The 27,292-nt window shown below is 39.2% G+C and overlaps 1 protein-coding gene across 15 annotated transcripts in view; it reads left to right on the top strand.

Moving 5' to 3' along the window:
- Window positions 1–27,292, top strand: part of MCTP1 (multiple C2 and transmembrane domain containing 1) — a 527,358-nt gene that overhangs the window by 168,418 nt on the left and 331,648 nt on the right. The window contains exon 1 of one of the 15 annotated variants that reach the window (XM_059418253.1): window positions 13,394–13,611. The exons of the other annotated variants lie outside the window; for them this stretch is intronic. Within the exon in view, the coding sequence (XP_059274236.1) occupies window positions 13,555–13,611 (57 nt within the window). The 5' untranslated portion in view covers window positions 13,394–13,554. Of the gene's footprint in view, window positions 1–13,393; window positions 13,612–27,292 lie in introns of those variants that run through there. 15 annotated transcript variants of the gene reach the window in all.

Genomic DNA, 27,292 nt, shown 5'->3' with positions numbered 1-27,292 from the left:
CTCAGTGGGTTAAGCCACTGCCTTCGGCTCAGGTCATGATCTCGGGGTCCGGGGATCGAGTCCCGCGTCGGGCTCTCTCTGCTCAGCAGGGAGCCTGCTTCCTCCTCTCTCTCTCTCTGCCCACTTGTGATTTCTGTCAAATAAATAAATAAAATCTTTAAAAAAAAAAAAAATATATATATATATAAATGAAGAAAAACTCATTGATTTTAGTCTGTTTCTGCCTTTACTTTTGTCCAAATCCAACATAATGTACAAAGAGCAGGGACTACTATGTCTAATTTCTAATTTCTAGCCAGTTATCTTGACACACAAAGAAGAGACTGGCTAAAGGAAGGTAGCATGGAACTACGGATCCTGCAGTCAACTTAAAAATGAGAGATCCGGGGCGCCTGGGTGGCTCAGTGGGTTAAAGCCTCTGCCTTCAGCTCAGGTCATGATCTCAGGGTCCTGGGATGGAGCCTGGCATCAGGCTCTCTGCTCAGCGGGGAGCCTGCTTCCCCTCCTCTCTCTGCCTGCCTCTCTGCCTACTTGTGAGATCTCCCTCTGTCAAATAAGTAAATTTAAAAAAAAAAAAAAAATGAGAGATCAGGACACCTTCCTTTCCCAAGGGTAGCACTATAAAGTTGACTGTGGTTTGAACCTAATTATTTTCACAATTCCCTGAGATCTCACTATTCTACAAATAAACCAATTCCTACTTACTTCTGACCTTGCTGCTCTGTCCCCTGCTCTTTGATCTTTTCCTCTAACTTTGGTGGTGTTTTTTTTTTGCCATTTCAAGGCTTGGAAGATGTTCATTAAAACAAACAAAATACAAAAAAAAAAAAATTCCTCTGTATGTCAAGTACTTCACACTCCTTGGAGAAAGTGAGTTTTATAAAAATTTAACATAAATAATAAACAGTCTGCCTTCAGAAGAAGCAATCACTAAGAAGCAAAAAGAAAAAAAGTACAAATACCAAGAATTTGTTACAGAGGGAATTTGGAAGTAGTTGTATACTAACAGAAGGACTAAAGGAATATTCAGAAGAAAATACATAGTATTTTATGTTAACATAAAATTTGGAAATTCTTAGAAATGTTAACAATAAATATATAACTTGGGATATTAAGAACTGCTTATAATTTTGTACTTTTATTTGATAAAGCAAAACTATTTTTGGACTTACCAAATCAGACTGCTAAGGTTTAGACAAAACAGTCTACCTTTTGCTTATAAAGAAATATGTGTCAATTTTTCACACCATATTTTCTTAATCATAAGATATTTTCATCAAGGGTGTCTCTTGACTTGTAAGCACATATTATTTTAATATTGGAAAGTGAATTCTTTAAAATTTTTGCCCTTATGCTCATTAAACAGAAATCAACAATATATTTTTTTTATTAACATACAATATATTATTAGCCCCAGGGGTACAGGTCTGTGAATCACCAGGTTTACACACTTCACAGCACTCACCATAGTACATACCTTCCCCACTGTCCATAACCCGCCCCCCATCCTCCCCGCACCCCCACCCCCGCAACCCTCAGTTTGTTTTGACACATTAAGAGTCCCTTATGGTTTGCTTCCCTCCCGATCCCATCTTGTTTCATTTATTCTTTTCCTACTCCCCAAAGCCACCACATTGCATCTCCACTTCCTCATATCAGGGACATCATATGATCGTTGTCTTTCTCCGATTGACTTCCTTCGCTAAGCATGATACGCTCTAGTTCCATCCACACTGTCGCAAATGGCAAGAGAGAAATCAACAATATTAATTTGGCAATTCAGTTTCACAAAATTTACACATTATAAGTCAAGATTCCAGTTTAGATCTATTGAACTTATAGGAACAAAACATTTTGATAATAGATTTATTCAGTAAATGTGTGTGTGTGTGTGTGTGTGTGTGTTTTAAAGTATTTTTATTTATTTTTGAGAGAGAGAGAATGAGGAAGATGAGAGAGAAGCAGATTTCCCAATGAGCAGGGAGCCTGTTGTGGGACTCAATCCCAGGACCCTGGGATCCTGACCTGAGCCACACAGGTGCCCTATTCAGTAAAGGTTTAATGCTACTATAAAGTTAAGCAATTGTTCATGACCTCAAAGTGATTACAGTTTAGTGGCAGAGATCCTAATGGCAGAAAAAAAAAAAAAAAAAAGGTGGGGGTGGAATCTGGGCCATAATTTGATCAGCTTTATCTTCTAGAAAATTCATGGGGAATGAGGAGAAATAGAGCAGCATGCAAGGAAAGCAATAAAAAGGTACTTCAGTGATATATTGCTGCATAACATACTGATCCAAGGTTAGTGGCTTAAGACAGCATCAGTCATTTATATTGTTCATTGACATGCAAATTGGGCAGAGCTTGGGAAGATCAAGTTGTTTCCGTTCCCTGCAACATCACTCAGTTGGAGCCTAGAAGATCTACTTGCAAGATGGTTTGTTCATGTTGGTGCTGCCCATTGGCCAGGAGCTCAGCTGGGGCTGTAGGCCTAGTTTTTCTCCATGTGAGCCTCACCATGGGCTGCTTGGGCTTTTTATGGCATGGTAGCTGGACTCAAAGAACAAGCCTTTCAGGAGACCAGATGGGTTATGAGCCAGCTTTTCTGACCTATCTTCAGAAGTCACATAACATCATTTCTGCTTTCGTCCTACTTCTGTCCAAGGAGAAGGAACCTCCCACCATCTCTTGATGGGAGGAATGCAGTCGCATTGCAAGAACAGCATGTGGAATAGGAAAGATTTTTTTCCCCCAGTTTTATTGAGGTATAATTGACAAATAGAAATTACATATATATTCATGGTGTGCAGTATGGTGCTTTGACACAGGCATACATTGTGAAATGATTACCACAACCAACCTAATTAACATATCTGTCACCTCTCAGTTATCACTTTTTGTGTGCAGTGAGAACACTTTAGGATATACTTTCTTACCAGATTTCAGGTGTACAACATAGTATTAACCGTAGTCACCATGCTATACATTAGATCCCCAGAACTCATTTACCCCATGTAACTGAGACTCTGTACCCTTTAACTACCATCTCCCCTATTCCCCGTAAAACCCAACTTTCAGTGACAGGACATACATAGGTAAACTGCTATCCACTCACCCATTTAAAATGGGGGGAAAGCAGGAGCCTCAAAGCAATCATTGACCCACCACAATCAAGAAATCCAGCCAGGTTCATGCTGCCATTTTCTTCATTAGGGTGTAGTCCTGCTCCTGGGAATTGTCCTTCCTGGATCTTGTTTTTACCCTGTATGCTCTTGGCTCTTGGCTCTGCCTTCTGAGTCAGTCTTTATATGGCATTGGGGGGCGAGGGGCTTTATTTACAACTAAATAGCCTCCTCTCTTTGCCTGTTTACTGTCTATCGTCCTGGGGGGGTTCAAAGTCTACTTTTCATTTTGTACTATCTCCAGTTTTTTAATCCAAGTTGGTGGTTCCTACTCCAGAACAATTCTCTTAAAACCTTTGTGGGTTTCCTATGAGTCCACAAACACAAGTGTATTTTTTCTCTACTTTCATATCCCAATGAAATACCTCAAGATAACATTCTCATGATTCACAGAAGCCCAGTCCTTTAATGGAGAGGATTTGGAAAGCTTACTCTTAAGATGTTTAGAGGGTCTTTGTGTATGCAAAAAGTTCTAGGAGCCACTGCCTTCCATTCTTCTCTGAACTCCTAACAAAGGATTTTATAATTCAGCTCTGGATTATTCTTTGCCCTCAAGCCATTTTTCAAGTTGAGAATTGTTTACTGTGGTCAGGCCTGGTTAGTACTTGGATGGGAGAATTGTTTACTGTGTGGAGAGGCTGAGAATAAGAAGCACATGTTTTTGTTTTTGTTTGCTTTTTAACCCAGTCTTCTCAGGACAAAAGGCAGGAAGCACTAAAGAAAGTATGTTTGTGGTGGTGAGGGAGCAAAGTGAGGCGGATAGAAACTCTGGCTCTAGCCCCTTTCTGTCCCTGGCTCCCGTTTGCTCCAGCTGGGGCCAAGGAAAGACCAAATAGCCATCCCATTTGACTAAAATAAGATAACAAGTCCTTGCTCCTGCTGAGACAGAAGAAAAAGACCAGGTACCCAGTCTGTTTGAATAAGAAAAGAAAGAGAAATAGCTCCCTAGGTGATTTAGCACACTCCTGACTTACCTCCACATAGATTATGCTTCCAAGTGAAAGGGCCATTTGGCATTGAAAGACCTAGAAAACACCCTGTTACCATCCCCCATTGCCTGTAATCATAAAAACTCACTCCTAACCCTGTCCGGTGCTCAGTCTTTGGGAAGGATCCCACTGAGCCCGCTAGGGATAATAAAGCTGTGATCTCCCATCTCTCCGGGTGCCCTTTGGTTTTTTTTCCTCAGTCACCTCAGATTTTCCACAACACAAAGGAACAGGAAGCATGGAGGAGAGTGGCAGTGATAAATACAATTTCTTTTTTTTTTTTTTTTTTAAGATTTTATTTATCTGACAGGGAGAGAGATCACAAGCAGGCAGAGAGGCAGGCAGAGAGAGAGAGAGGAGGAAGCAGGCTCCCCACTGAGGAGAGAGAGCCAAAGGCAGCAGCTTAACCCACTGAGCCATTCAGGCGCCCAATAAATACAATTTCAAACAAGCCCAGTTTGAGTGGAGGCTGTGTTGAGAATTTTTTCAGATATAGGACAAGGAAAGAGTATTGCCAGGGAAATAAGCTATGTTTGCTTACCAGATCATGTAAATTGTATTGAGCAAAGAAGTTTGGATTGTTTGGGAGAATAGATAACTGAAAGAAAGAAAAGTTTGTAGGTATTTTTCCTTTTTGTTCAGTGCTGTTTTATGAGCTGGTGGAGTTGCATGTTCTGTTCTCCAAGATGATGGTCCCTGGAAAGAGTTTATGAACTGAATCAAGCAGCAGAGATTTGTAGGGAAACAAAACAGATCCAGGACTTAAAAACAGGCTACTTAGATTCAGGATGGCGCTAACTTTTTAGACCCTGGCTCAGAAGGTCTAAATTGGATTGTCTAATTGTTATAGGAGCCAATGAAGGCTTTTCTCATTATTTAAATAAAAAAGTTCCCCTCACATTAACAGTATGAGTCACAGGGAGTTATTTTTAACAAATCAATTCCCAAGTAAAATTTTTAATAAAAGTCTATAATTTATGGATCTGAAAGTTCCATTTTAAGTTGAATGGAAAGTTTGGATTAAAGTAGGAGGTATCTAGAAATAACAAGTGTTGGCGAGGATGTGGAGAAGAGAGAGCCTTGTGCATTGTTGGTGGGAATGTAAATTTGTGCAACTACTATAAAAAATAGTATGGAGGTTCCCCAAGCAATTAAAAACGACAATATCCTATGATCTAGTAATTTGACTTTTGGGTGTTTACCTGAGGAAAACAGAAATACTAATTCAAAAAGATTTAGACACTCCCATGTTTGTTGCAGCATTGTTTACAATAGCCAAGATATGGAAGCAACCTAAGTGTCCACTGATAGAAGAATGGGTAAAAGAGATATGGGGTGTGTGTGTGTGTGTGTAAAAGGAAGTATTACTCAGCCATAAGAAAGACTGAAATCTTGCTACTTGTGACAGCATAGATAGACTTAGAGGGTATTATGCTAAGTGAAGTAAGACAGAGAAAGACAACTATATAATTACAGTTATATGTGGAATCTAAAAAAGAAGTAAATAAGCAAACACACAATAATAACAACAAATGTGGAAGTAGACTCACAAATATAGAAAGTAAACTGGGTGGTTACCAGAGAGGAGGAGGGGTGGGGGGTGGACAAAATAGGCAAAGGAAATTAAGAGGCACAGATTTCTAGTTCTAGAATAAATAAGTCATGAGGATGAAAAGTATAGAACGGGGAATATAGTCAACAGCATTGTAGTAATATTATCATGGTGAGCCCTGAGTGATGTATCGAATTATGGAATCACTGTGTGTGTTGCATGCCTGAAACCAATATTGAAGCCAATATATTATATGTCAACTATACTTTAAATAAGAAATAAGTAAAATTGTTAAAATGGTAAAAATAATACACAGAAAATAAACATATATGTAAATGTATGTATATCTTGCCATGAAAATAGAAGTTATGTTCAGAGAGAAGAGTGTTATAGAATAATATGGAAAGAGTATTTCTCTTTGTGGTGTAAAAGTGTGTGCCTATATCATATATATGATCACATATGCTTGGGAAATGCGGAAATCGCAAAATTAAGAGCGGTCAGCTTTCGGTAATGGGGAAGCAGGAACAAGAACTTTTAAACTGTGCTTAATACTCTTCTGTAGTGTTTTGAGTTTTTTGTTTTACAAAGTACGTAGTTTCTTTAACAAAAATACACATTAGGGTTTTGGGTTTTTGTTTTTTTTTTTAAAGTAAAGTAGGAGGTAAACCCATCAATTTTTTTAAGCTCAAAGAACTCCCCCCCCCCAAAGATTTTATTTATTTATTTATTTGACAGAGATCACAAGTAGGCAGAGAGGCAGGCAGGGAGGGAGGAGGAAGCAGGCTCCCTGCCGAGCAGAGAGCCCGATGTGGGGCTTGATCCCAGGACCCTGAGATCATGACCTGAGCCGAAGGCAGAGAGTTAACCCACTGAGCCACCCAGGTGTCCCTATGCTCAAAGAACTTTTATTCTCATATTAAACTTGCTCTGTTTCTAAAAGAAAACAATTCCTTCAAATTAAACTCTGAAATATTTCCTTACATCTTACTTCTCAAAAGTATTCCAATTTTTACTTCCCAAGAAGTATCCCTTTATTCCCTCTATAGTAGTTAGGGGAAAGAGAGGTAGCATTTAATTTGTTACCCTCTTTGTCTATATCTCCTAAGAATAATCATACCCAGGCCTGTCGTCTGCTATGGTGTTTACTTGCCCTGTGTTTCTTAAACACAAAAGAATTGCAGTTTTTCTATTTGGTATATAATAAATAGAAATGTAAGCGATGTCTTTCATCAGTATTTCTGTCCACCCTCCTGAAAATGTTAAAATAACATTGAAATGAATATTTAAAATTGGAATTTAAATTGGAGTTTTTTCCTGGGCAGCCTGGTGAGGGCAGCTTAGAGACAGAGCTGGGCCCTGGAGCTGACGGCCTGGGTCCGAATCCTGGCGAGGCCACCTGCCAGCTGTATAATCTTGAGCAAGATTCTTACCTCCTCTCTGACTCAGTTTCCTTTTCAGAACGGGGATGTTTTAGTGCCCAATTCATAAGTTTATTATGAGGAAGTCATTAGCCAATATTGGTGAAGTAGTTAGAACAGTGTCTGGCATGTAAAAATTGCAAAATGTATGTTTAGTGTTTAAAAACAAGAGTGATAAAGTATTCAGACAACATAGTGTAATGTTTGAGGTTACACCTCACTCCACCACTCACTCCACCACTTGTTAGCTGTGTAAGCATGCTCAAGTGACTTTCTCATTAGGCCTCAGTTTCCTCCTTTGTGAAGCAGAATAATTGCCAAGAATAGTGCCTGCCTCACAGTTTCTCAGGATTTCATGGGATAGTACATGGCAAGCTCAGAGCCCAGCGTCTGCTTCCTAACATCATTGATTGCAAATATTTTAATTCCCATGATCTTTTAAAAAATTTTTTTCCCTTTTTTTCCCCTTCCCCTTCCTTGTTTCCTCCCCCGCCCCACCATGAATTTTCTGTCCCTTCGTGTTCATTGGGTTTTATCTTTAATTCTTCGCATCACACTTCTGGGTCACTTCTAGATCTTTTGAGAACTGGGTAGGGATCCTTTAAAAGGGATGACCAAGGGCACCTGTGTGCCTCAGGGGGTTAATCCTCTGCCTTTGGCTCAGGTCATGATCTCAGGGTCCTGGGATTGAGCCCCGAATCGGGTTCTGCTCAGCAGGGAGCCTGCTTCCCCCTCTCTCTCTGCCTGCCTCTCTGCCTACTTGTGATCTCTGTCTCTGTCAAATGAATAAATAAAATATTAAAAAAAAAATAAAAGGGATGACCACTGGGGCAGAATATAGGGGAAGCGAAGCTGAGAGATGAATTACTTAGGGTCCCGAGCGGTGGACTTGTGTTAAGGAATTTGCCACTCTCCATAGTCTGGCCTGAAGTCTTGTGGGCCTAGAAACCACACCAGTCAGCAGTTCCAGAGCCCATCTGTCCCCCAGAGCTTTGCTCATAGTAGTGAAGCTCAGACAACTTCCGTACAGGATCAGAAAGCCAGTATTTCCGTTTCCAAGAAGTGAAACTCCCGGGCGTGGCGGTTCATGTTCCCACCCAGCCTGTTTGTGCCTGGAGACAGGCTACGTCTCTCCCCAGGCTGTCAGTTTATTAATTTGTAATGAGGACCTAGCGACTGAGTTGCCCCTCAAGTCCCTCACGTTTCCAGCAAGCCTTCCTGAAGGCTGACAGGATGCTACATTCTAATCAGAAAGCAGTTTGGGGAGCACAGCATCAGAATGGAAATTTATTCCTCAACTCAAGTTTATTTGGATTAGAGGGGAAAATCCTTAGGAGGAAGGGCTATCCCATGAGCCCAGAGCACCCTCTCTCAGGGTTTGAACAACTATTTCCTGTGCTTGCTTCTGAGACTGCTTTGCACCTTTTCTTTCTTTCTTTCTTTCTTTCTTTTTTTCTTTTGGTTTGGGCTGTTTTTCTGTTAATAAAGTTGCTTTGCTCAGTCAGATTATTGTCATGCCTGAGGGTCCAAGACTGACAGTCTGTGGGGCACATCTGGCCTTCCAAAGCTTTTGTTCCTTTCTTATAGAGGGTAAGGTTTAAAAATCAGAAGTATTCACCAAGCATCTAGAGCTCTAGCCTCTCTTGAAAAAGGTCTGGCCTTCCTGGACTTTCTCCCCATAGAGTCAGTTCCCTGGAACTGAGGGGTGACTGTCTCCTTTGAGTGAGGCTTGAGGTCTGCTCTTTATTCCCCTGACTGTGGTCCCTACCAGGTCCCTGGCACTGAGCAGCATTACCTGCTGGTACCAGGCATGCCTGTAGGCAAGAATTTGCATCAATTTGACTCTTAAAGTTGCCCTCATTTAGGTATGCTCTGACTTACTCTATTTTTACTTTCTTATTTAATTCTCAAACAACAGTCTTACTTTCTCATTTCCAGATTCATTTCACTGTCACCCTCAGGTACTGAAAACACATTTTAGCTGGTAAGCCCTATTGGGTTACAGTGAAGTGAATTCATAGCTTCAAGGAAGTGCGATACCCTTAACCATTCCTCAGGAAATATGGGATGCTGCTGGCCAGCCTTTTTTCTTTCTAGCTAAACAGTATTTTCTTCCTCCTGGGTGAAGAATATTGAGTACTCTCATATTCTGTACTTTTTCATAAAGCTATAGATGTATTACCTAGAATGAGAGAAACAGAATGTGAACATTTGTATTTCAGAAGACATACATTTAGATGCCCAAACAAAAATGTGTTCACCAGTGGATTTCTTCAAGGAGTAAGAGTTTATTTTTAACTTTAGTGTTATAAATTATTAATAATCTCGTATAAGTAGATGTGTCATTTCTTAGGATTGCTAACAACTATTGGCTTTTTTTTTTTTTAACTCTCTCTAATGAATGAAGAAAATGTCATTATGTGATTGGATCACTGGTTATAAAAATGAAGCTGTTTCCTAAGGAAGCACTGTTTTCAAACAAATAACCCAGACCTTCATTGCTATTAATTTCTAACTAAATTAGTATTAATTTATGCATGATCTGTTTGGGAACATAGAAATATCAGGTCTAGATCTTGCTACCTCTCAGGTCCATACTACCTCAAAACATCCCATGCTTTGAATGATCTTTGGGGTACAAGGTGATCACATGTTCTCTTCTCTCTGCTTCTGAAGCACCTTGTATATATCTCTTACAGCAACTTTTACTCCATCTTATTTAAACTACTATTAAATAACGAATTATCACAGTTTCCGGCACCTGGTTATTTCTTCATTTCTTCATCATCATCATCACCATCTGCTATAACTTTTCTTCCTCATTTAGATTGTATATTTCTTGGTTGAGTGGACTGCTTCTTGTTTTTACTTTCTAACACAATACAGGCACCCAGCAGATGCTTTAGAAAAGCTGAGCAGAAGTGCTCATTAGAAATAAGAGTTCTCCTGGGTTCCCCCTTCACTATGCAATCTGACATTATGTCTGGGAAGGCCTCAGGGGCAATGACTGAGGAACACTTACTCTTCGCCATATTTCTGACTCAAGAAATAGAGATAAATAACTGAAAAAAAGTAGACCTTTAAATTAAAAAACACAAATCCTAAATTTAAACATAATAAATAGCAAAAGACAGAGTGGGGCAGAAAAGAGCACTTTTACTTGTGTTACATTATTTTAAAAATAATAATAGAGAAGAGTAGGCCACTTAGAGTGAGAATAATATAGTAAAATATAGACATATAAAATATCAAATTGTGATTTGGTTATAAAAAATAGTATGTTCTTTTCAAATTACCTACAGAATACGTGACTTTATTTTTGTAAGATTTATGAAATAAGGAATACCTTGAACTAAATGATTAGATCTGTCTTTGTCACCCATCATTTCCTTAGTTCAAACCTCCTTCCCAGATTTAATGATTTGTCCACAATTGGTACACAGTCCATCCAGGTTCTTTTCTATGAATTTGCATGTAAAAATTCATGTACCCGTAACTGGGATAACGTATATTTCTGCAACGTGTCATTTCACGTAATGTCTTTTAGGGAATTTTGCAGGGCAGCCCAACTAGATAATATGGTTCTTTTTAATAATTTCATAATATTCCTTAGTATGGTGTCCCCATTTTTTTATCTAACCCTTCTGCTCTCCATGACCCATTGCAAAGTTTCCCTTTTTTCACATTGCAAACAGTACTGCAGGGAATATTCTAGTATATCCATCATTGCAGAGAGCAGATGTGGCTTAATGGCGTGGCCAGATCCAGGAAGTAAATAGCACCAGGAATCCGCCTTTCACATCTTCGACTTTTTTTTTTCTCTTGATCAGATTCATTTTTAGGCAACGCACACCAGGTTATAGCACATATGTCAACTGGCAGTTCTAGGCATACATTCTATAAACTTAACAACCTCTTTCACATTAACAGCCAAAGTAGAGTGTTGACTGTTAGTGGACTGGCTTGGGTTATGTGCCCAACCTTGACCCTAAAGGATAGTACACTCGTTAGTCAGGCCTGGGTCACATGCCCACTTCTGGGGCCAGGTCAGCATGACCCAAATGGTATACATTGAGAGGAAGGGACATATGAGTGACTTGCCAAATAAAAATCAGGATGATGATCCAGAAGGAGGAGGAACATATGCCAGGCAAATATACCAGTGTCTCCTGCAAATGTCCAATAGATAATATTTTATGGTTCTGTGGGCAGGAGATGAATAGACATCCTAATGGTATCCTGGTTTATCTTAAAGGACCAAAGTAGTCTTATAAGTATCTTTCCAAATCTTTGCTAGTATAACGAAACAAGCATGTTTCTTATACTATTGTAAATGAAAGTGAAGCACATTATAGGTCAAAGATCATTAACATCATGAAAAAGATGTAATTTAGAAAGTGTCATTCAGTATATTTGCTTAAAGTTCAGTGATATCTTTTCTATGATAAATACCTTGTTTTTCTTTTTTTAAGATTTTATTTATTTATTTTTCAGAGAGAGAGAGAGAGAGAGTGCACATGCAGGGGGAGTGGCAGGCAGAGGGAGAAGCAAGTTCCCCGCTGAACAAGGAGCTCAATGTGGGACTTGATCCCAGGACACTGGGATCATGACCTGAGCCCAAAACAGATGCTTAACCAACTGAGCCACCCAGCCATTTCAATAAATACCTTGTCTTAGAACTCCTTTTAAAATATTGTATTATTTGCCAAACTGTAGCCTAAATTCTATATTTTATTTATTTATTTATTAAACAATGTTTATTAAATTCCGCTATGTACTCATCACCATGCCAGAAGCTGGGGATAAAATATCAACTACAAGATCTCTGCCCTCACATTTCTTAACAATATTATTAGGGACCACAGACTATAAAAATGTAAATGAATGAATAAAGGAGAATATTCTAGGTTGTGCTACACTATGGAGGAAATAAAAAGCATCATGATGTGGAAAGTCATTAGAGAAGGTTATCTCAGCTAAGGTGGTAAGGGAAGACCTATCTGAAGAGAGAATGTTCGAACTACAAGTTGGAGATGAAGAGTGAACCCCAAATTCTAGCCCTGTGCTGCAAGCTATAGTAGCCACTATCCATATATGGCTATTGAGCATCCATTGGTTGTTAGTTTGATTAAAATATGCTATCAATGTAAAATATACATTGGATCTCTAAGATTAGAACAGAAATTGTAAAACAATTTTAAAATTTTATGTTGATTATGTGATGAAATTATAATATTGTAGATACATTGGGGTAAGCATTATTAAAATTAATTTTACATATTTCTCTTCACTTTCTTAACCACTAAGAGTTCAAAATGATGTATGTGGTTATCTTATATGTCTATCGCACAGTCCTAGTCAATGTGGTTTCAATTTGCTATAAATGACGTGTGCTTTTTCATCTTTCTGTCCTCGATCATGCCGGTGGCAACTGAATTTATATAGTAGATTTTTCTTTGAGGATCTAAGTCTGTAATATTCATTGACTGAGGTGTATAAATATAATAATTCAATGTGTGATCAAGCTTAACACGGCTCAGAGTTAAGAGGTGGTGGGTGGTGGAGAAAGCACAGAAAATTGCCACATTTACTAAAGGAGTTGTGTCATTAGTCATGTTCCTTTAGAAATGTTCACAAAACAGATAAAGGAGGGCTCTGAGTTGGAGAGGTAGGCAGAGCAAGCTTCACAAGGTAATGACAGCGTGGGACAGGATTTCTGTGGGAATCAGCAACAGCGCACCACCAAGATCTATTTCCATCCTCTACTTGGTGAAGGAGATTCTGTTGTGTTGTATAGAACTGCCATTTCTTGCACATTAAAATAGAGTTTTGTTCGACACATTGTTTTTGAACTGATTGGAATGGCAGTTACTTCCGTGCGCCTCTTTGCTATCTCTCTGCCAGGGCGATGATACCAAGTTCACATACACTTAACAACATTACATTCATTCCCTTGCATAGAGCAAGCGGAAGAGTTTTCTTTGTGCCCTGCCATGCCCATTCCCACTTGGGGCTTGTGCCAGGGGGAAGGGGTTAATTACTTTGAAAATGCACCTTTGATTTACGAGCTGAAACGTTTGCCTTTTAGTTTGCAAACAGTTTTCAGGCCGCAGATGTGACGCTCCTTACATAATCTGACAGTTTTGTGAGGAGAAACTCTACCCTTACTGGTTTGAGAGGGAGTTGAGTCATATCCTGTGAATGTGAAGCCAGGGTATTTAAGCAGCACGGGTTCCTCTGACTTTCGCTCTAAGTGGCTGCAGTTGAGAGCAGCAAGTGTTCTCTGTAAAGAGGCTGTTACTAGTCCTTGGGGGGGAGCAGCCTCTCTCATAAGGATTCAGGAAGGAGAGCCAAGTCTGAATATGCAGTTGTCTCACTGGAATGAAAGATGTTTTGTTTATTTCTAATCAACCATGCTAGACACCTGCAAGCTCAAAGGTGCCTGCAATTTGCCATTTGTTTATAATAAGGTAAGTTTCACGTTTTGTTTTACTCATTGCATCGGGTCAGCCTGGAATGAACGTGGCAGTTTTCGTATGTGATTATGCTTCAGAAAATGCCTTCTCACAAGTACTGAAGGTGGCATTTGAGATTCTAACGCAAGTCATGTGAAACTTACAGCACAATCCATTTGCGAGATACTTAATTTAATAGATTGGATCCTTTGTAATAGTTTCTTATAAAAAATGCAATACCTGAGAGGCAGAAACATCCTCGTAGTTTCTTATCATTTCAGTTTTTCTTTTCTTTTCTTTTTTTTTTTTTTTTAAGGATTAGATAGTACCAGTCTCTTCCTTACCTATCTGCTATTCTCTGATCTCAGTTAAAGGTGAAACATTCATGAAATTCATATGATTATGTTTGGATCTTACTCTAAATAACCATAGCTTGCAACTGTATTTCTCCTCTGAAATAAGAAGTAGCATTAATAATTATTAGGAAGTTTAGAGTTGAGAAATAATGAGAACATTTGTACTTTCATATTTGGCCTTTTCTGTGTAAGTGAAAGGCCATCGTATTCATAAACTTCTGATTGCTCTGTTCGCTTTAAAATGTGTGAGTTTATCCCAAGCTAGATTAAATGTTAAATCACAAGCTCCTCAGTTGCTCTTAGAGACAGTCATATCCAAATTATATGGGTAGAAGAATCTGTGGCTAGAAAAGTGAATGATTGGTCTGTTTTCAAATTCTTAAAGCTTGCTGCTGTGAGAGTTTGGGGCGAATGACAGGAAGGCTGTCTTGTTTTTTTATTGATGAAAGAAATGACATCAAATCAGAACTAATTGTGGGTGTCTGGTGTCACAAAACTTTGGGTGCTCATATTTAAGGCCTAGGAATTCTTTCGAGGTAGAAAAGGTTAATTTGATTTTGAGCTGGGAATAGCTGTGAATTTGTAAGATACTAATGAGTTGAGGGGTTTTGTATGTTTAATGACAGTTGGCATTAGACTACTTTCTTCTTGATAGACCCACTGTCATGCTTATAGATTGTTTCATTTCTATTCAAAATTATACTCATTACAAAATGGCTTGATTCTAACTATGATGTAGAAATTACATTTCGTTAGGTATATATTGAATAATTCATGTTTTCACAAAGGTCGGGGGTCAATGAACTGTTGGAATGTATGTGGTTTTCCTCTTCTTTGAAGGTGAAATTAAAATTAGTCCAACTTCTAGGGGCACCTGAGTGGTTAGTTCACCATCTGCCTTTGGCTCAGGTCATAATGCCAGGGTCCTGGGATCAGTCTCTGCATCCTTGGCTCCTTGCCCTGCTTGGTGGGAAGCCTGCTTCTCCCTCTCCTTCTCCCCACCACCACTTGCCTCATTCTCACTCTCCATCAAATAAACAAATAAAATCAGGAACAAATCAAGAAAGAAGGAAAGAGATAGATTGAGAGAGAGAAAGGAAGAAAGTCCAACTTCCAGACATCTTTGAAGGTGGTATTCCAAATTGAGAAAATAAAAAATTTTAGGGAAATTACTTAGCAGTGTGAGAGACTTTGGAACTTGCATAGTGAAAAGGCACATATCCCAAAAAGATTAAAATCCAAACTATTATACATAGAATGTCCTGATGCCAAATCTGTATCAAACTCTCCACCACCCACCCTTTTTTTTTTTTTTTTTTTTTGCCTGGGATGAAAGGGAACTAATCTGGTTAGTTGAGAATTCTGCTTGAGAATTTTTCCGTATGCTGTACGAGAATTACTCAATGTCCACAGAAAGAATAGACTGCATCTACCTCAAGACAGAAAAGTGTTATGACACTTTGCATAGTTTCAGATTCTTAAATATGGGTTATAATGGCAACATGAACTGTTATTATGAATTAAAACTCAGAATGACAAATGTTGTGAAATCAAGTCTTTACAGTCTGCTCTAATTACAATATGGACTTTGTTATTGATGACATTGTGCAGTCAGCTGGTAGTTACCTGGTTGGATAACTGAGGCACCTTGTTTTCCCGCCTTCATTGCTGGGGTCCCCATTCTTTGGCTATATTCTTTACACTTCTAGAAGGGGTGTGGGAAATGCACGGAGAAAGAGAAGGAAAGAAAGCAAACACACATAGTGTACTCTTTCTATTTCTAACCTCTCTATCAAAATGGGTGTGATGAGGAAAGAGGTCAGATAGATGACTAAAACGAGTCTTTCTATAACCTGTGGATCTTAGTTACTCAGGAAATGCCTTGCCCTCTGAGGTGAAGAATAATTGGGAGCTCGGTTAAGAAAAGCTTTTGGCCTTACCTGATTGATTGCAAAGGTGAAATAATTCCACATTCGTAGCTGTATTTTATTAGCTGTAAAGTGTGACACATATTTCTGAAAACTTGAAAACACATATTTTTGGAAACATCAGAGTTATTCAGAAGTCCACTCTGGATTCAGAGTATTTCTTTTTCAGTAATAAAAGCCTCCATTTTCTCCTCTTTGTAAACTACTTTACTGGTTAATTTCCAATATATATAAAAATATTTTGTAAGGATGAGCTCTGGAAATAAAACCCCCCAAAAAACAATTTTATCTCTGTCCTGGTGTTCCTTTAAAATTTCACATACCTCAGGGAAACTTGTCCTCACTCAAAAGAGATTTATTAAGTGGCAACTAAATTTAATTTTCAACGTAAAAGCAACATGATGTCTCTCCACTGAGGACTGATCAGTAGAAGGACAAAGCATGACATTTTTTCTTTGTTTTTAAAGATTTTTCTTTTAAATAAGACTTTGACAGTTTCAAAAAAATTTTTTTATAAAGTATTCATTCCGACTCCTGAAAACTAAATCTTTCTGAAAGATGCTTTAGATCCTCCTATCTCTAGTGAATCCTGCTGGATATCAAAAGTAGATCGCTTGCTAGCAAAAAGGTGCAGTGCTAACTCCTCCACCTACTTCTGGAAAGCAGGTTTGAGGATCAAATGAGACCGTGGGCGTGAGAGTCCTTGTAAACTCCATAGAGCTTACAGACAACACTATCACAAAGTGAGATACACAGAATTGTGTTTTTGGAACAGAACTTGAGGTCATCTCACAAATTCTCATTTCACAAAGAAGGGAAGTAAGATCCACAAGAGTTAATAAGGTGCTTTGCTTCGCTCAAGCTGGGATCTGAGTCAAAATCCAAACCTGGGTCTTTCTGTCTGCTCAGTTAGCTAGAAATTGATCAGCAGCGTAGCTGTTTCTTGAGTTACACTATTAGGGTGTTTTTTTTTAAAAAACAATAAATAGTATTTTTTGAATATAGATGAACATCTTTATTGGAAGCTATATCCTTGGAGAATGTTTTGCAGAAGACATATGGCCTTGTCTATAGGTTTCGTGGGTTGAGGATTCTCTGTTGGATCTAGTTTAACGGAGCATGAATTTTTTGGAATGATTCTCAGACTATAACATCTGACTCTTGCAATCTTTTAGTTTGTGCCACAAAGTGTCCAAGCCTTGTACTCATAAAAGCATTCATGCATATTGGACAAGGGTAGATTTTAAAGTTATAGGTAGTATGGTAGATGGTTTTGATGTTTTTTGAAGGCGGTTAGCAAAAAGGGATTCTCCAGACACTTACCCTTAAAAAGAGATTAGGAAAATTTAAACAGCCAATAAGACTCACAACCATTTTTGTTAGAACTGACCTGGCTGTTTTACATTTATGAAACTCTTTTCTTTCTCAGGGACATGAGATGGGAGAAAGACGATTTTTGAAATTACAAAAGTTAATGACATATGTCTTACTATACCCAGGAACACAGTGAGTTTATAAAGAAAAAAATTATTTTAAACCTCTTAGTATTAAGATCGAAAGACAGATTAATTAAAAAATTTGTTGTGTTGGTGGTATTAACAAAAGTTATGTTTTACCCCCAAAATAACAACATATAATCACCATTTTGTTTAGTAAAAGTGTACTCCTATGAAAGATACGTGCCATCTGCATATCCTATCCTCCAACTTACAGCTTCAGTGAATAAGTGAAATTGATCATCATGCTATCTTATGAATAAATCCTAGTCCTGCTTGGAATAAAGTTCACTGCTTATTTTGATTCCTAGCACTATATGAATCTGCTATATAATTGTTAGGAAACAAAGAAAAATAGATGAGATAGAGAGGTAAGGGTCTTTAAAAACTTTGCTAAATAGAAATGCAAAGTGATGGTGTGTGTGGTTTAAGGGACAGAGCCCTGGGCTCCAGGAGTGTAGTGGCAGGAATCAATACTTCTCTGCGATATTGACCCCTCCAATGCTTTTGGAGGTCACAGTCTTCTTTTGATTTTGTTTTTCTGTCTACAAATCTCAGGAGACACAGGAAAGCCAGACAATCATCCCACATATCCCATAGGTACTTGGTAAATATTGATTAATGATCCTGTGAACATTAAGGAGGGTGAAGCACTTTGAACTCATTTGAAGCATCTGTCAATGTGCCATTGGTATAAGTGCCAAGGTTTGTAAAACATCCCCTTAGGAGAAGCCCAAGGAAGAAAGCTTGGAGTTGGTTTGTTGGGGTTTTAATTCCATATCAATTTAGCGAAGATGCTCAAAATTAGTCACTTGGTCTTCCTTTGTTTGAGTCATTTCACTAGTAGAATGGGATTAAGAATATTTATTCCCAGCAATTTACAGCATACCCAAAAGTAACAAATCAGGTCCTAGATCCCTCACCCCACAAGTGTTTTTGTACAAGATGAAAGTAACAGTAATGGCTAACACTTAATTCAGGCTGTATCATACCTTTTTAAGAACTATCTAAATTAATTTCTTAAAACCACCTTATGAAATTTGGGTACTGTTATTGTTCCTGTTCTCCATCTATCAAAGATGGAGAAACAGAAGTAGTTAGAAGTTAGGTGACTCATCCCCGATATCATACAAATGGTTGTAGAAAGACCAGAATTGAACCAAGACTGTCAGGCTTCAGAGCCGCCTCCAGTTCTGTGCTACCTCCAGTTAGAATCACTTGACCCCCGTAATAGGAAGTGGCTGTTATAGTGTGCCATAGAGAGGAAAATAAATCTTTTTAATGTCAATGCACTTAATCATTTTGATGACTCCAACATTCTCATTCTTAATGAAACCCAGGCCTTTCTGAACCAGAAATATATTAAATATACTCAGGAACTCATGTTAAAATGAGACCAGCAATATTGCAAAATGTGTCTAGAATGAGTAGACATAATGGAGATTTCTCCTAGGTGATCCTGGTCTTCAGCAATATGAAAAGATTTCTTTCTTTTTCTTTCTTTTTTTTTTTTTTTAAGGTGTGGAGTAGATAGCTTACAGTGTACACATAATCAACTTCTATAGTCCCAGAAAAGCTTGTGGAAATTTTTGTGTCTTGAGGGAAGATTAATGTCATATCTCCTTTTCTCTGTACACTCCATAAACATTTCCTTGGGAAAGGTATTATTTGGGGAAGGAGCACATTGTATGAATAGTAGGAGTTTAGGTCTGTTCTGCAACTGGGTACATTTTGATCTGCTTTCTCCAGAGACTGCACAAGTTATGTTTGAGATTCTTGGGTGGTTGTCAAACCTTCATGTTTCTTTAAGTTTTATAAACAAGGACTCTCTTTACAATGCTGTGTACACTTAGTGCTAATAATATGATGGCTAGTACATAGTAGACTGTCAGTTAAGCTGTCTGGCAAGATGGATTGGTGGATGCTTGGATGGATGGATGGAAGGGATGAACTAGGACTTCTATAGATCTGCTCTGAGTCATGACTCATGTAGCTGAGACTGGTTTGGGACCAGACTACCACTGGGGATGTGGACACAAGGGAATGAAGTATAATGAGTATAATGTGTGGAAGAGTTTATCTCAATCTCATACTTTTATCATCTGATGATTTTCAACATGGAACTGGTATAGCCATATGTCATTTCTTGCCACAAGCCTTTCCCACTGTTCCATATTAGAGTTTCTTTAATTACACATAGGAAGCATCAATGCTTTACTCCTTTGATTCAAAAGCTAAATGTATGTAGATATATACATATAATTTATATACATTATACATATACAGAGAAAATTAGATAAAATCAAAAGATCAAAATAATTTGAATACCTAAATTAACAGGTATTGTCAAATTTTAGGATTGACTATTTTAAGATTTATTGTGAAAAATAAAGTGTAGAAGAAACAGTTGAGGCAGAGTGTTGAAGAAAAGAAAAGCATTTTAAAAAATCATTTTTAATTATTTATTTATAAAATTACCTATTTCTTTCAATCTTAGAAGAAAAGCTTTTTTTCCCCCACAAATTTCATTAGAGAGCTCAAACTAAGAAGTCTGGGAACCAAAATTTATTTGGCATCACCACTGACTTGTGAGGGATGATTTCCAGAATGAGGATAGTGACTAAGGAGTTGGGTTAGATAATACTGCAGATTTCGAGAGAGGGTATTAAGGTGGTTATTGTTTCAAGTTTTCCAAGGGGGGAAAACACAGAGAAATTTCCTGTAAAAACATTTGATCAAATGCAAAATATATGCAAGTTTTAGACAATGGGAGCAACCTTATTGGGAAAATTACACAGTTGGCTTCGGCCCAAAGCAATCATTAAAAATGAAACACACACACACACACACACACACACACACACACAGAAAATCCCAATCAGCACCAAAAAAGTCATTGGCTGAATTTTCTTTTGCCTGGCCCTAAATACAACAGCATATATACATTATTTGAGGAAATTCTCTTCATTGGTATACAGGTCCCTTGTATTATTTGAAATTCATTTGATTCCTAAGGCTCACTGTCACTGGTGGTGATTTTCCTACCTTAGAAATAACATTTTCCAAGTCAACAATCAGTGGAAAGCATTACCTTACTACAGCAGACCTGAATTCTACACTGTACAGTCTGGGCTTCAGGTTTGTTTGTTTTTTGGTTTTTGTTTTTTTTGACAGGCAAAGATCACAAGTAGGCAGAGAGGCAGGCAGAAAGAGAGGAGGAAGCAGGCTTCCTGGCTGAGCAGAGAGCCTGATGTGGGGCTCGATCCCAGGACCCTGGGATCATGACCTGAGCTGAAGGCAGAGGCTTTAACCCACTGAGCCACCCAGGCGCCCCTGGGCTTCAGTTTTAACATCCCTCAAATAAAGGGATCCTCTAGCCCTCTCTCGTTTCCCAAAATAATTAAAGAATTATTTTTGGAGAAGATTCTTTCCTTTCTTTTTCATTTGCAAGTCAGTGGTGGCTTTTTTATTTTCAAATCAGTTCTGAAGCAATTACTTCCAAGTTTATCTAGCCAAAGTGGCTGAAAAATTTCTGCTAAGTTCATGCCTAGAGATTGAGAAATGTTCATGATATAAATAGATAATGTGGATGGAGAGATGAATGAATGAATGCCTCATGGCGACTGTGTACTCCAGATGTGTAAATTGCCACAAAAAAATCATGAATACACCAGCCATAAAGATTTGTAGCTTTATTACCTCTTTTAAATATTTGATAAATTACACAATATATTAATGTTCAAAAGTTTTTGAAAAGTACATCACAATTCCAAAAGTATGCAGATTACTACCAGCAAGCTACTGATATCAGCAGGAATAGACTTCTTATAGTTATTGTTAGGAGAAGGAATTAAGGTGATCTTTGTTTCAGGCTTTTCCAGGGAAAAAAGAACTGAAAAGTTTCCTGTACAAATACTTGACCACACGTAACTTTTAGGGTCAAAATATCAATTTTAGACAGTGGAAACAAATCTATTGGAATAGCAGTCCTGTTCTTTGGTAGATGCTTTACAACAAAGGGCAAAGTTCCCATTTGCATGTTTTTTTTATATATCAGACACTAATATATGTATATTTGTTTCCAGAAATCAACTAAGGTCTGAAAACTATATTTGCTGCATAAAAGTCCTTTTCTCATCGTATCTTGAACTCTTTCTCACTGCATCTATTATTTTTGTATGTTTTCATAAAAGATTACTATTGTGCTTTTCTATTCTAATTATATCTTTTAAACAACACATAAGGAGAAAGTTAATTAAAAACTAAACATCAGCTTTATTTAAAAAGTGTAGGTCAGTTGAGTCAAAGTAGCTCCAAGTAAAATTTCCACAATTCCTCCTTTTATCCCAGCAACACATCTTTCATGTTCACAAAATTTTGTAATTGAAAGGTGCCTTAGAGATCAACTAGCATAACTCTCTCTTTTTGCAAGTGAAAACTATTCTGGCGCAGACAAATTAAATGACTCTTCCAAGGTTATATACATCGGCTCTCGACGGAGCCAAGCTGGGCATGGGGTTCCTAACACACAGCTCTGGGCTCCTTTCACTGCATGAGTCAATGAGAGCATCATGATCTGAATTTAGTATTCAAATAGCACATTGGATTTGTGCCTCTTATTAAAACGTTAGTTGTGCACAGCACAAGTCAGTTTAAATTTGGCCTAATTTCTTTTTGACCACTAATCAGTTTTGTGATTTTTTTTCACCATATTTTTTGAAAGGGCAGCTTTTAATCACAGAGTCTATGTAGAAGCTTCTCCTGACCCCCTCCCTTGAGAGTTTTTCTCTACTTACTTGGCCTTTGCAGATGCACTTATTATTATGGGGATAGGTCCACATTTAACCACTTGTGTGCATCTAAGTTGTACTTTGCCATCCCCACCAATGTTCCAGATCTTCCAAATGAATGCCTACACCAAACTGACAGCAAACTTCATAAAAACAAATTATCGTGTTAGTAAACAACATACGTATTTATTTGAATCGTTTTACCAAATAAGTGGCAACAATTTCTAGACAATGCCCTGTCCTAGTAACTACACTTTTGTCATTAGAGTGAGTAATGCCCTGGAAGTCCAAGCCTCATTGCTTTTCTCTTGGTGGCCCCTGGGGAGCTGGGAGGCCACACCCAGGCAGGAGCGCTCAGGAGGCAGGCACAACTCCAGGTGGGGAGATCCTCTTAGAAAATGGCCCAGATGCAGGCCATTCCAGGTGCTGTGGTCTGCCTTCCTTCTTTTTGGGTAAGAACCAGAGCAGTCCTGTCTCATTTGGTTTCTCATTTGCAACTTCAGTGAGCAATGAGGAAGGCAGATCTTTTATCCAGAGTATTCTTCGGAATGCTAGTTCTACGAAAATGACATTCTATAATCAAATAACTTTGGGAAATGTGATATATTCTGTTCTCTTTTTGCATATTCACACTGGAGGCAAACGACAGGCATGTTTAAACGCCTTAAAAGAGGATTTGTTTAATACGCTCTAATCTGGTATTTTTCAAACAGGCCTATGTTCAAAATATTACCTACTGCCATCATGGAACACTCTTGAGAAACACAGATGAAACATTCCCCTTGGGGACTGAACATCTTAAAAAGAGGGTCGAATGGGACATATGAATTTGCTGTTCCCTTGGGATCTTGTCCCTATAAGACCACAATGTGAGCTCACTACCAAGTATAAAGTGTTTAAACAGTACTGCATAGTTATATTTTCTATGTGTGTGTATATACCTACATACATGTATTACTATCTTTGTTTAGACCAAACTGCTTATTAATGATTTAAGGAATTTTTAAAAAATATTTTATTTATTTATTTGACAGACAGAGATCACAAGTAGGCAGAGAAGCAGGCAGAGAGAAAGGAGGAAGCAGGCTCCCCGCTGAGCAGAGAGCCCGATGCGGGGCTTGATCCCAGGACCCTGAGATCATGACCTGAGCTGAAGGCAGAGGTTTTAACCCACTGAGCCACTCAGGTGCCCCGATTTAAGGAATTTTTAACAGTGATTTTGACTTTGATATTTTTACCTCATTGAATAATATCAGAGCCATCTAAAATACATATTTCTGAACTGATATGTTCAAGAAACAATGAAAGCTCAAGGCAGGGAGTGCTGAAACTCTGAAGCGAGAGGTGGGGATGATTTCACAGAAATGCTCCTTAAGCTGGATCTAGAAGGATGTATTGTCATTTTCCCCGTGGATAAGAGCACAGGCACAGAGGTATGGCTCAGCATACCAGTTTAGGAAACCTTGTTTAAGAAGAAAAAAGCTAAGCAGTATTTTCAGAGTCTAAGGTAGATAAAGGGGAATGGCTGATGAGGCAGGTTGAAGCAAGTCGGCACATAAAGGTCTTTCAATGCATGTTAAAGAGCTTGGCCTTCACCTGAGAGGCCAGTGATTTTTCAACAGGATGTGTATCAGATTCACCAGGAACCTTTTCCAAACTATGTGTACCCGGGCCCTATGCCCAAGTGACTCTGATTGGTGATATTATGGGTAGATCTTAAGAATGTAAATCTGGAGAAAAGTACCCAAGTGATTGCAATGTTCACTTTAAGATGAGCACATTTGAGGCATCAAAAAAGTGTTTTGAGGAGGGAAATGTTGTCATTGGAATTTTGAAGGCTTTGAGGAGGAAGGTTTGAGAGAGGAATGATTTCAGAGTCCAGGAAACCCAGTTGGAGGCTCTTATATTAGTCTGGGCAAAAAACAGCTAGAGAAAACAAAGGTAATTAATATGGGAATGGAGTAGAGAGGATGGGAATGTAGATTTCAATCTGGTGTTTGGTGGTTGGCCATAAGGGCGAGTGAGAAGTGTCCAGATTTCTGGCTTGATGAAGCCGACAGTCATGGCAGGAAACGCTGAAGGGATGCACATGAGCTCCCTCTTCTTCCCTCTCCTTCCATCTCCACCTTTGCTACCTGGTGTCATATCTAGCGTGCTCCCAACCTACCGCACTTGGCAGCTTCTTCGTAAATTTGCAACTGTCAGACATTCCAAGCTGCTGAGCACCTCCCTGTTGAGAAAACACTAAAAAGACCCTGATCTACAGGCAGAGCTGTCCTAGGACTGAGAGGGCTCTTGAAGAAATCCTCTGAGGATGAGAATAACCATTTGGGGAGACATAGGTGAATGAAGGATGTTTGTGGGAGTGCTCATCACGGAATACCCTGCCCTGTGAATCTGGTCAAGGCTGCCATCAGCTACTTTCCCACTCTATACTCAGGGAGGTTGAGGAGGTGGGGTAGTCAGGAGGTGTGAGAGGATGATCATCACAAAATGCAGCATGAATGGATGCCCTCAGTCCTGAGTCAAAGTCTCCCAGCCAAGCCTGAGCAGCAGAGGGACATTGAGCCAGGAGTCTGGATGAAGAGAAAACAGATGAGGTGAGGAAGCTGAGATTCTGCTGAGCAACCGAATTTACCAAAAATAACTTTGGTAGGAGCCATAACGTGGGCTTGGCCCTTTTCTGCCAAGGCCAGGAGAGAATTAAGAGGCCCCTCAGTGTGGGGCTTGGGGAACTCCTTGAAAAGGTTGATGACCCAGCTATACATGATCAAAGAGGACCTTGTGAGCTGTGGTGTGACTGTGGGATAGTGGGACAAGCTATCCTGAGGGACAGAAAGGGCATGGGGAACAGGACTTGAGAAAGAGTCTCTCAGTACATTCCATGAAAACAGCTGGATCTAGAGGACCCAAGTTCAAATCCAGACCCCACCACATATGATGTGACCTTGAGAACATTACTTGGCATCTTTGGCCTTCAGTTTCCTGTTCCTAAAAAGAAAATAAGAGTATCTTCTTTGGAGCTAGTTAACATAGGTCAGCTGCGGAGTATAACGTAGATCTTTCCAGTGCCAAGGCCCTTTCAAGTTCTTAAAAGTTCTCATCTACTGATGTGTGGAGCAATCAATTCAGATGAGACAGTCTTGGGCAGAAATTGAAAAAGCCTCTACAGTGCAGGGTAAACTTGACAGTAGAGTGATTGATGGGTCTCTTGCTTGCAAGCTCTTGTTTATATATCCTTGGATGATTTGTTGTGTTCAGGGTTTGCCCAGCCAGATGGGATTTAAGGTACGGCAGGGCTGATCAAATGCTTCTTGATAACTGATTTTACCTGAACATAAGAGCAACTTGACAAACTCTGTTCTCTCTGTGGGGACAGGCATGGAGTCCATTGGTACCTCCAGAACGCTATGCTTAGTATGCTTAGTATCCCTGTTTGTATGCCAGCCCAGCCCCACTGCCCCCCCCACTACCACACAGAGGAGAACTGTAATGAATAGTTTCACATTAGTGTCTCTGTTCAGAAGCCCAATAGTAAAGAAGCCTGTATCTCAGTCAAGCACATTTACTCTGAAGGAAGCCTTCTTTTTCTCCTGGACCTATGGAATTCTCTCTTAACAGTGTTCCTAACAGAAATGGTGTAAACAAGCACAAGTAGATGGACTTCCACAAGTGCATATTTCTGTCTATTCTTTTTTCTTGGAAGTCCAGCAGAGAAGTGAAATAACAAAATTCATCTCTCATATTATTGCCAGATTTTAGGAAAACCTAGTCACTGTTAAATTTTGATTATTTAAAACAATCTCAGGATGCCTGGGTGGCTTAGTCAGTTAAGCATCCACCTTTGACTCAGGTCATGACCCCAGAGTCCTGGGATTGAGTCCTGCATTGGGCTCTCTGCTCAGTGGGGAGCCTGCCTCTCCCTCTGCCTTCTACTCCCCCTATTTGTTCTCTCTCTCTCTCCTTCTCTGACAAGTAAATAAATAAAATCTTTAAAAAAAAAAAAACACCAATATGATTTATGTGATGATGAATGCCATTCTGATTTTTAGGTACATTAGTCTGTTCAGTGACCACAAGTCCATTGAGTGGAACTTTGAACCCACAAGGGCCTCTGGAGCTCACATGCAATTCACTGGTTGTTTCAATGCATTCCTTTCCACGTAGTCAAAGGTGCAAAAATATTTTCTGAGAGCCTGTGTGCCAGAAACTGTGGGGACACATTTAGCAGATAAAATGAAACAATGTATGCTAACAAGGAGCCTTAATCACTCTCATGAATATCAAATTATATGCTGTGCTGAGTGACACGAGATGAGGTAGAAGATAATTGAGAGCATAATGAGGAAAGTTAATTTAGATAATGGTCTCAGGGAAGTCTACTCTGAGAAAGTGACTTTTAAGCTGAGACTGGTGAGATGTAGAGTTAACTTTGGTTTCCCTGTTGTGTGGAAGTTTGTGAGGAATAAGGAAAACCTATGTCAAGTACCCAGCCTAGTATTTGGTACCAAAATTATTCACAAGGTTCAGATAGATCCTGTTTCCAGACCTCTGAATATGGAGCCAGACAGTGCCTCAGAGCCCAGCTGCTGCGCTGCCTATGCTGCCTTCGGCCCTGGATTTGCCAAATTGTGGGTAAACCCCAGATTCGTTGTGGACCCACTTGGCCCACAGCCTTTCTGACCTTTACTTTCACTGAGCACACTCTGTGTGTGAGTTCCACACAAATCTGCTTTGTTCAACATTTCTCTGAAGAGTCGAGCACCCTTCCCTCCCTTACTAGGGAGGCCAATCAGCTTGTCTTTGATTTCCTGTCTCCTCTCCTTAGAAGTAAGTCCATCTCCTGGAACCCCAAAGCTGTGGAACTTCCCTGAACCAAGACATTACCATCTTCCCAGGGAGGGATGTCAGCTTGTTCCCCCTCCATCCCTTCAAACCACCTTAACCAGATCACACCCCCTCAATACAGCCCATCGTTCAGATCAGAATGAGCTTTATTTGCCCCTTAGACTTTGTGGTTCCTCCTTGTGCATCACTCCTAGGGGGGAGGGGTGGTCTCCTGCTACATGAATTCACAGGCTGCATGAAGCCAACACCAGCTGCCCTTGATGACCCTTCCTTGAACA

This window comes from Mustela nigripes, chromosome 12 (genome assembly GCF_022355385.1).
Source record: "Mustela nigripes isolate SB6536 chromosome 12, MUSNIG.SB6536, whole genome shotgun sequence".
Taxonomy (NCBI): Eukaryota; Metazoa; Chordata; class Mammalia; order Carnivora; family Mustelidae; genus Mustela; species Mustela nigripes.
This window is presented reverse-complemented; position numbering and strand designations above follow the sequence as displayed.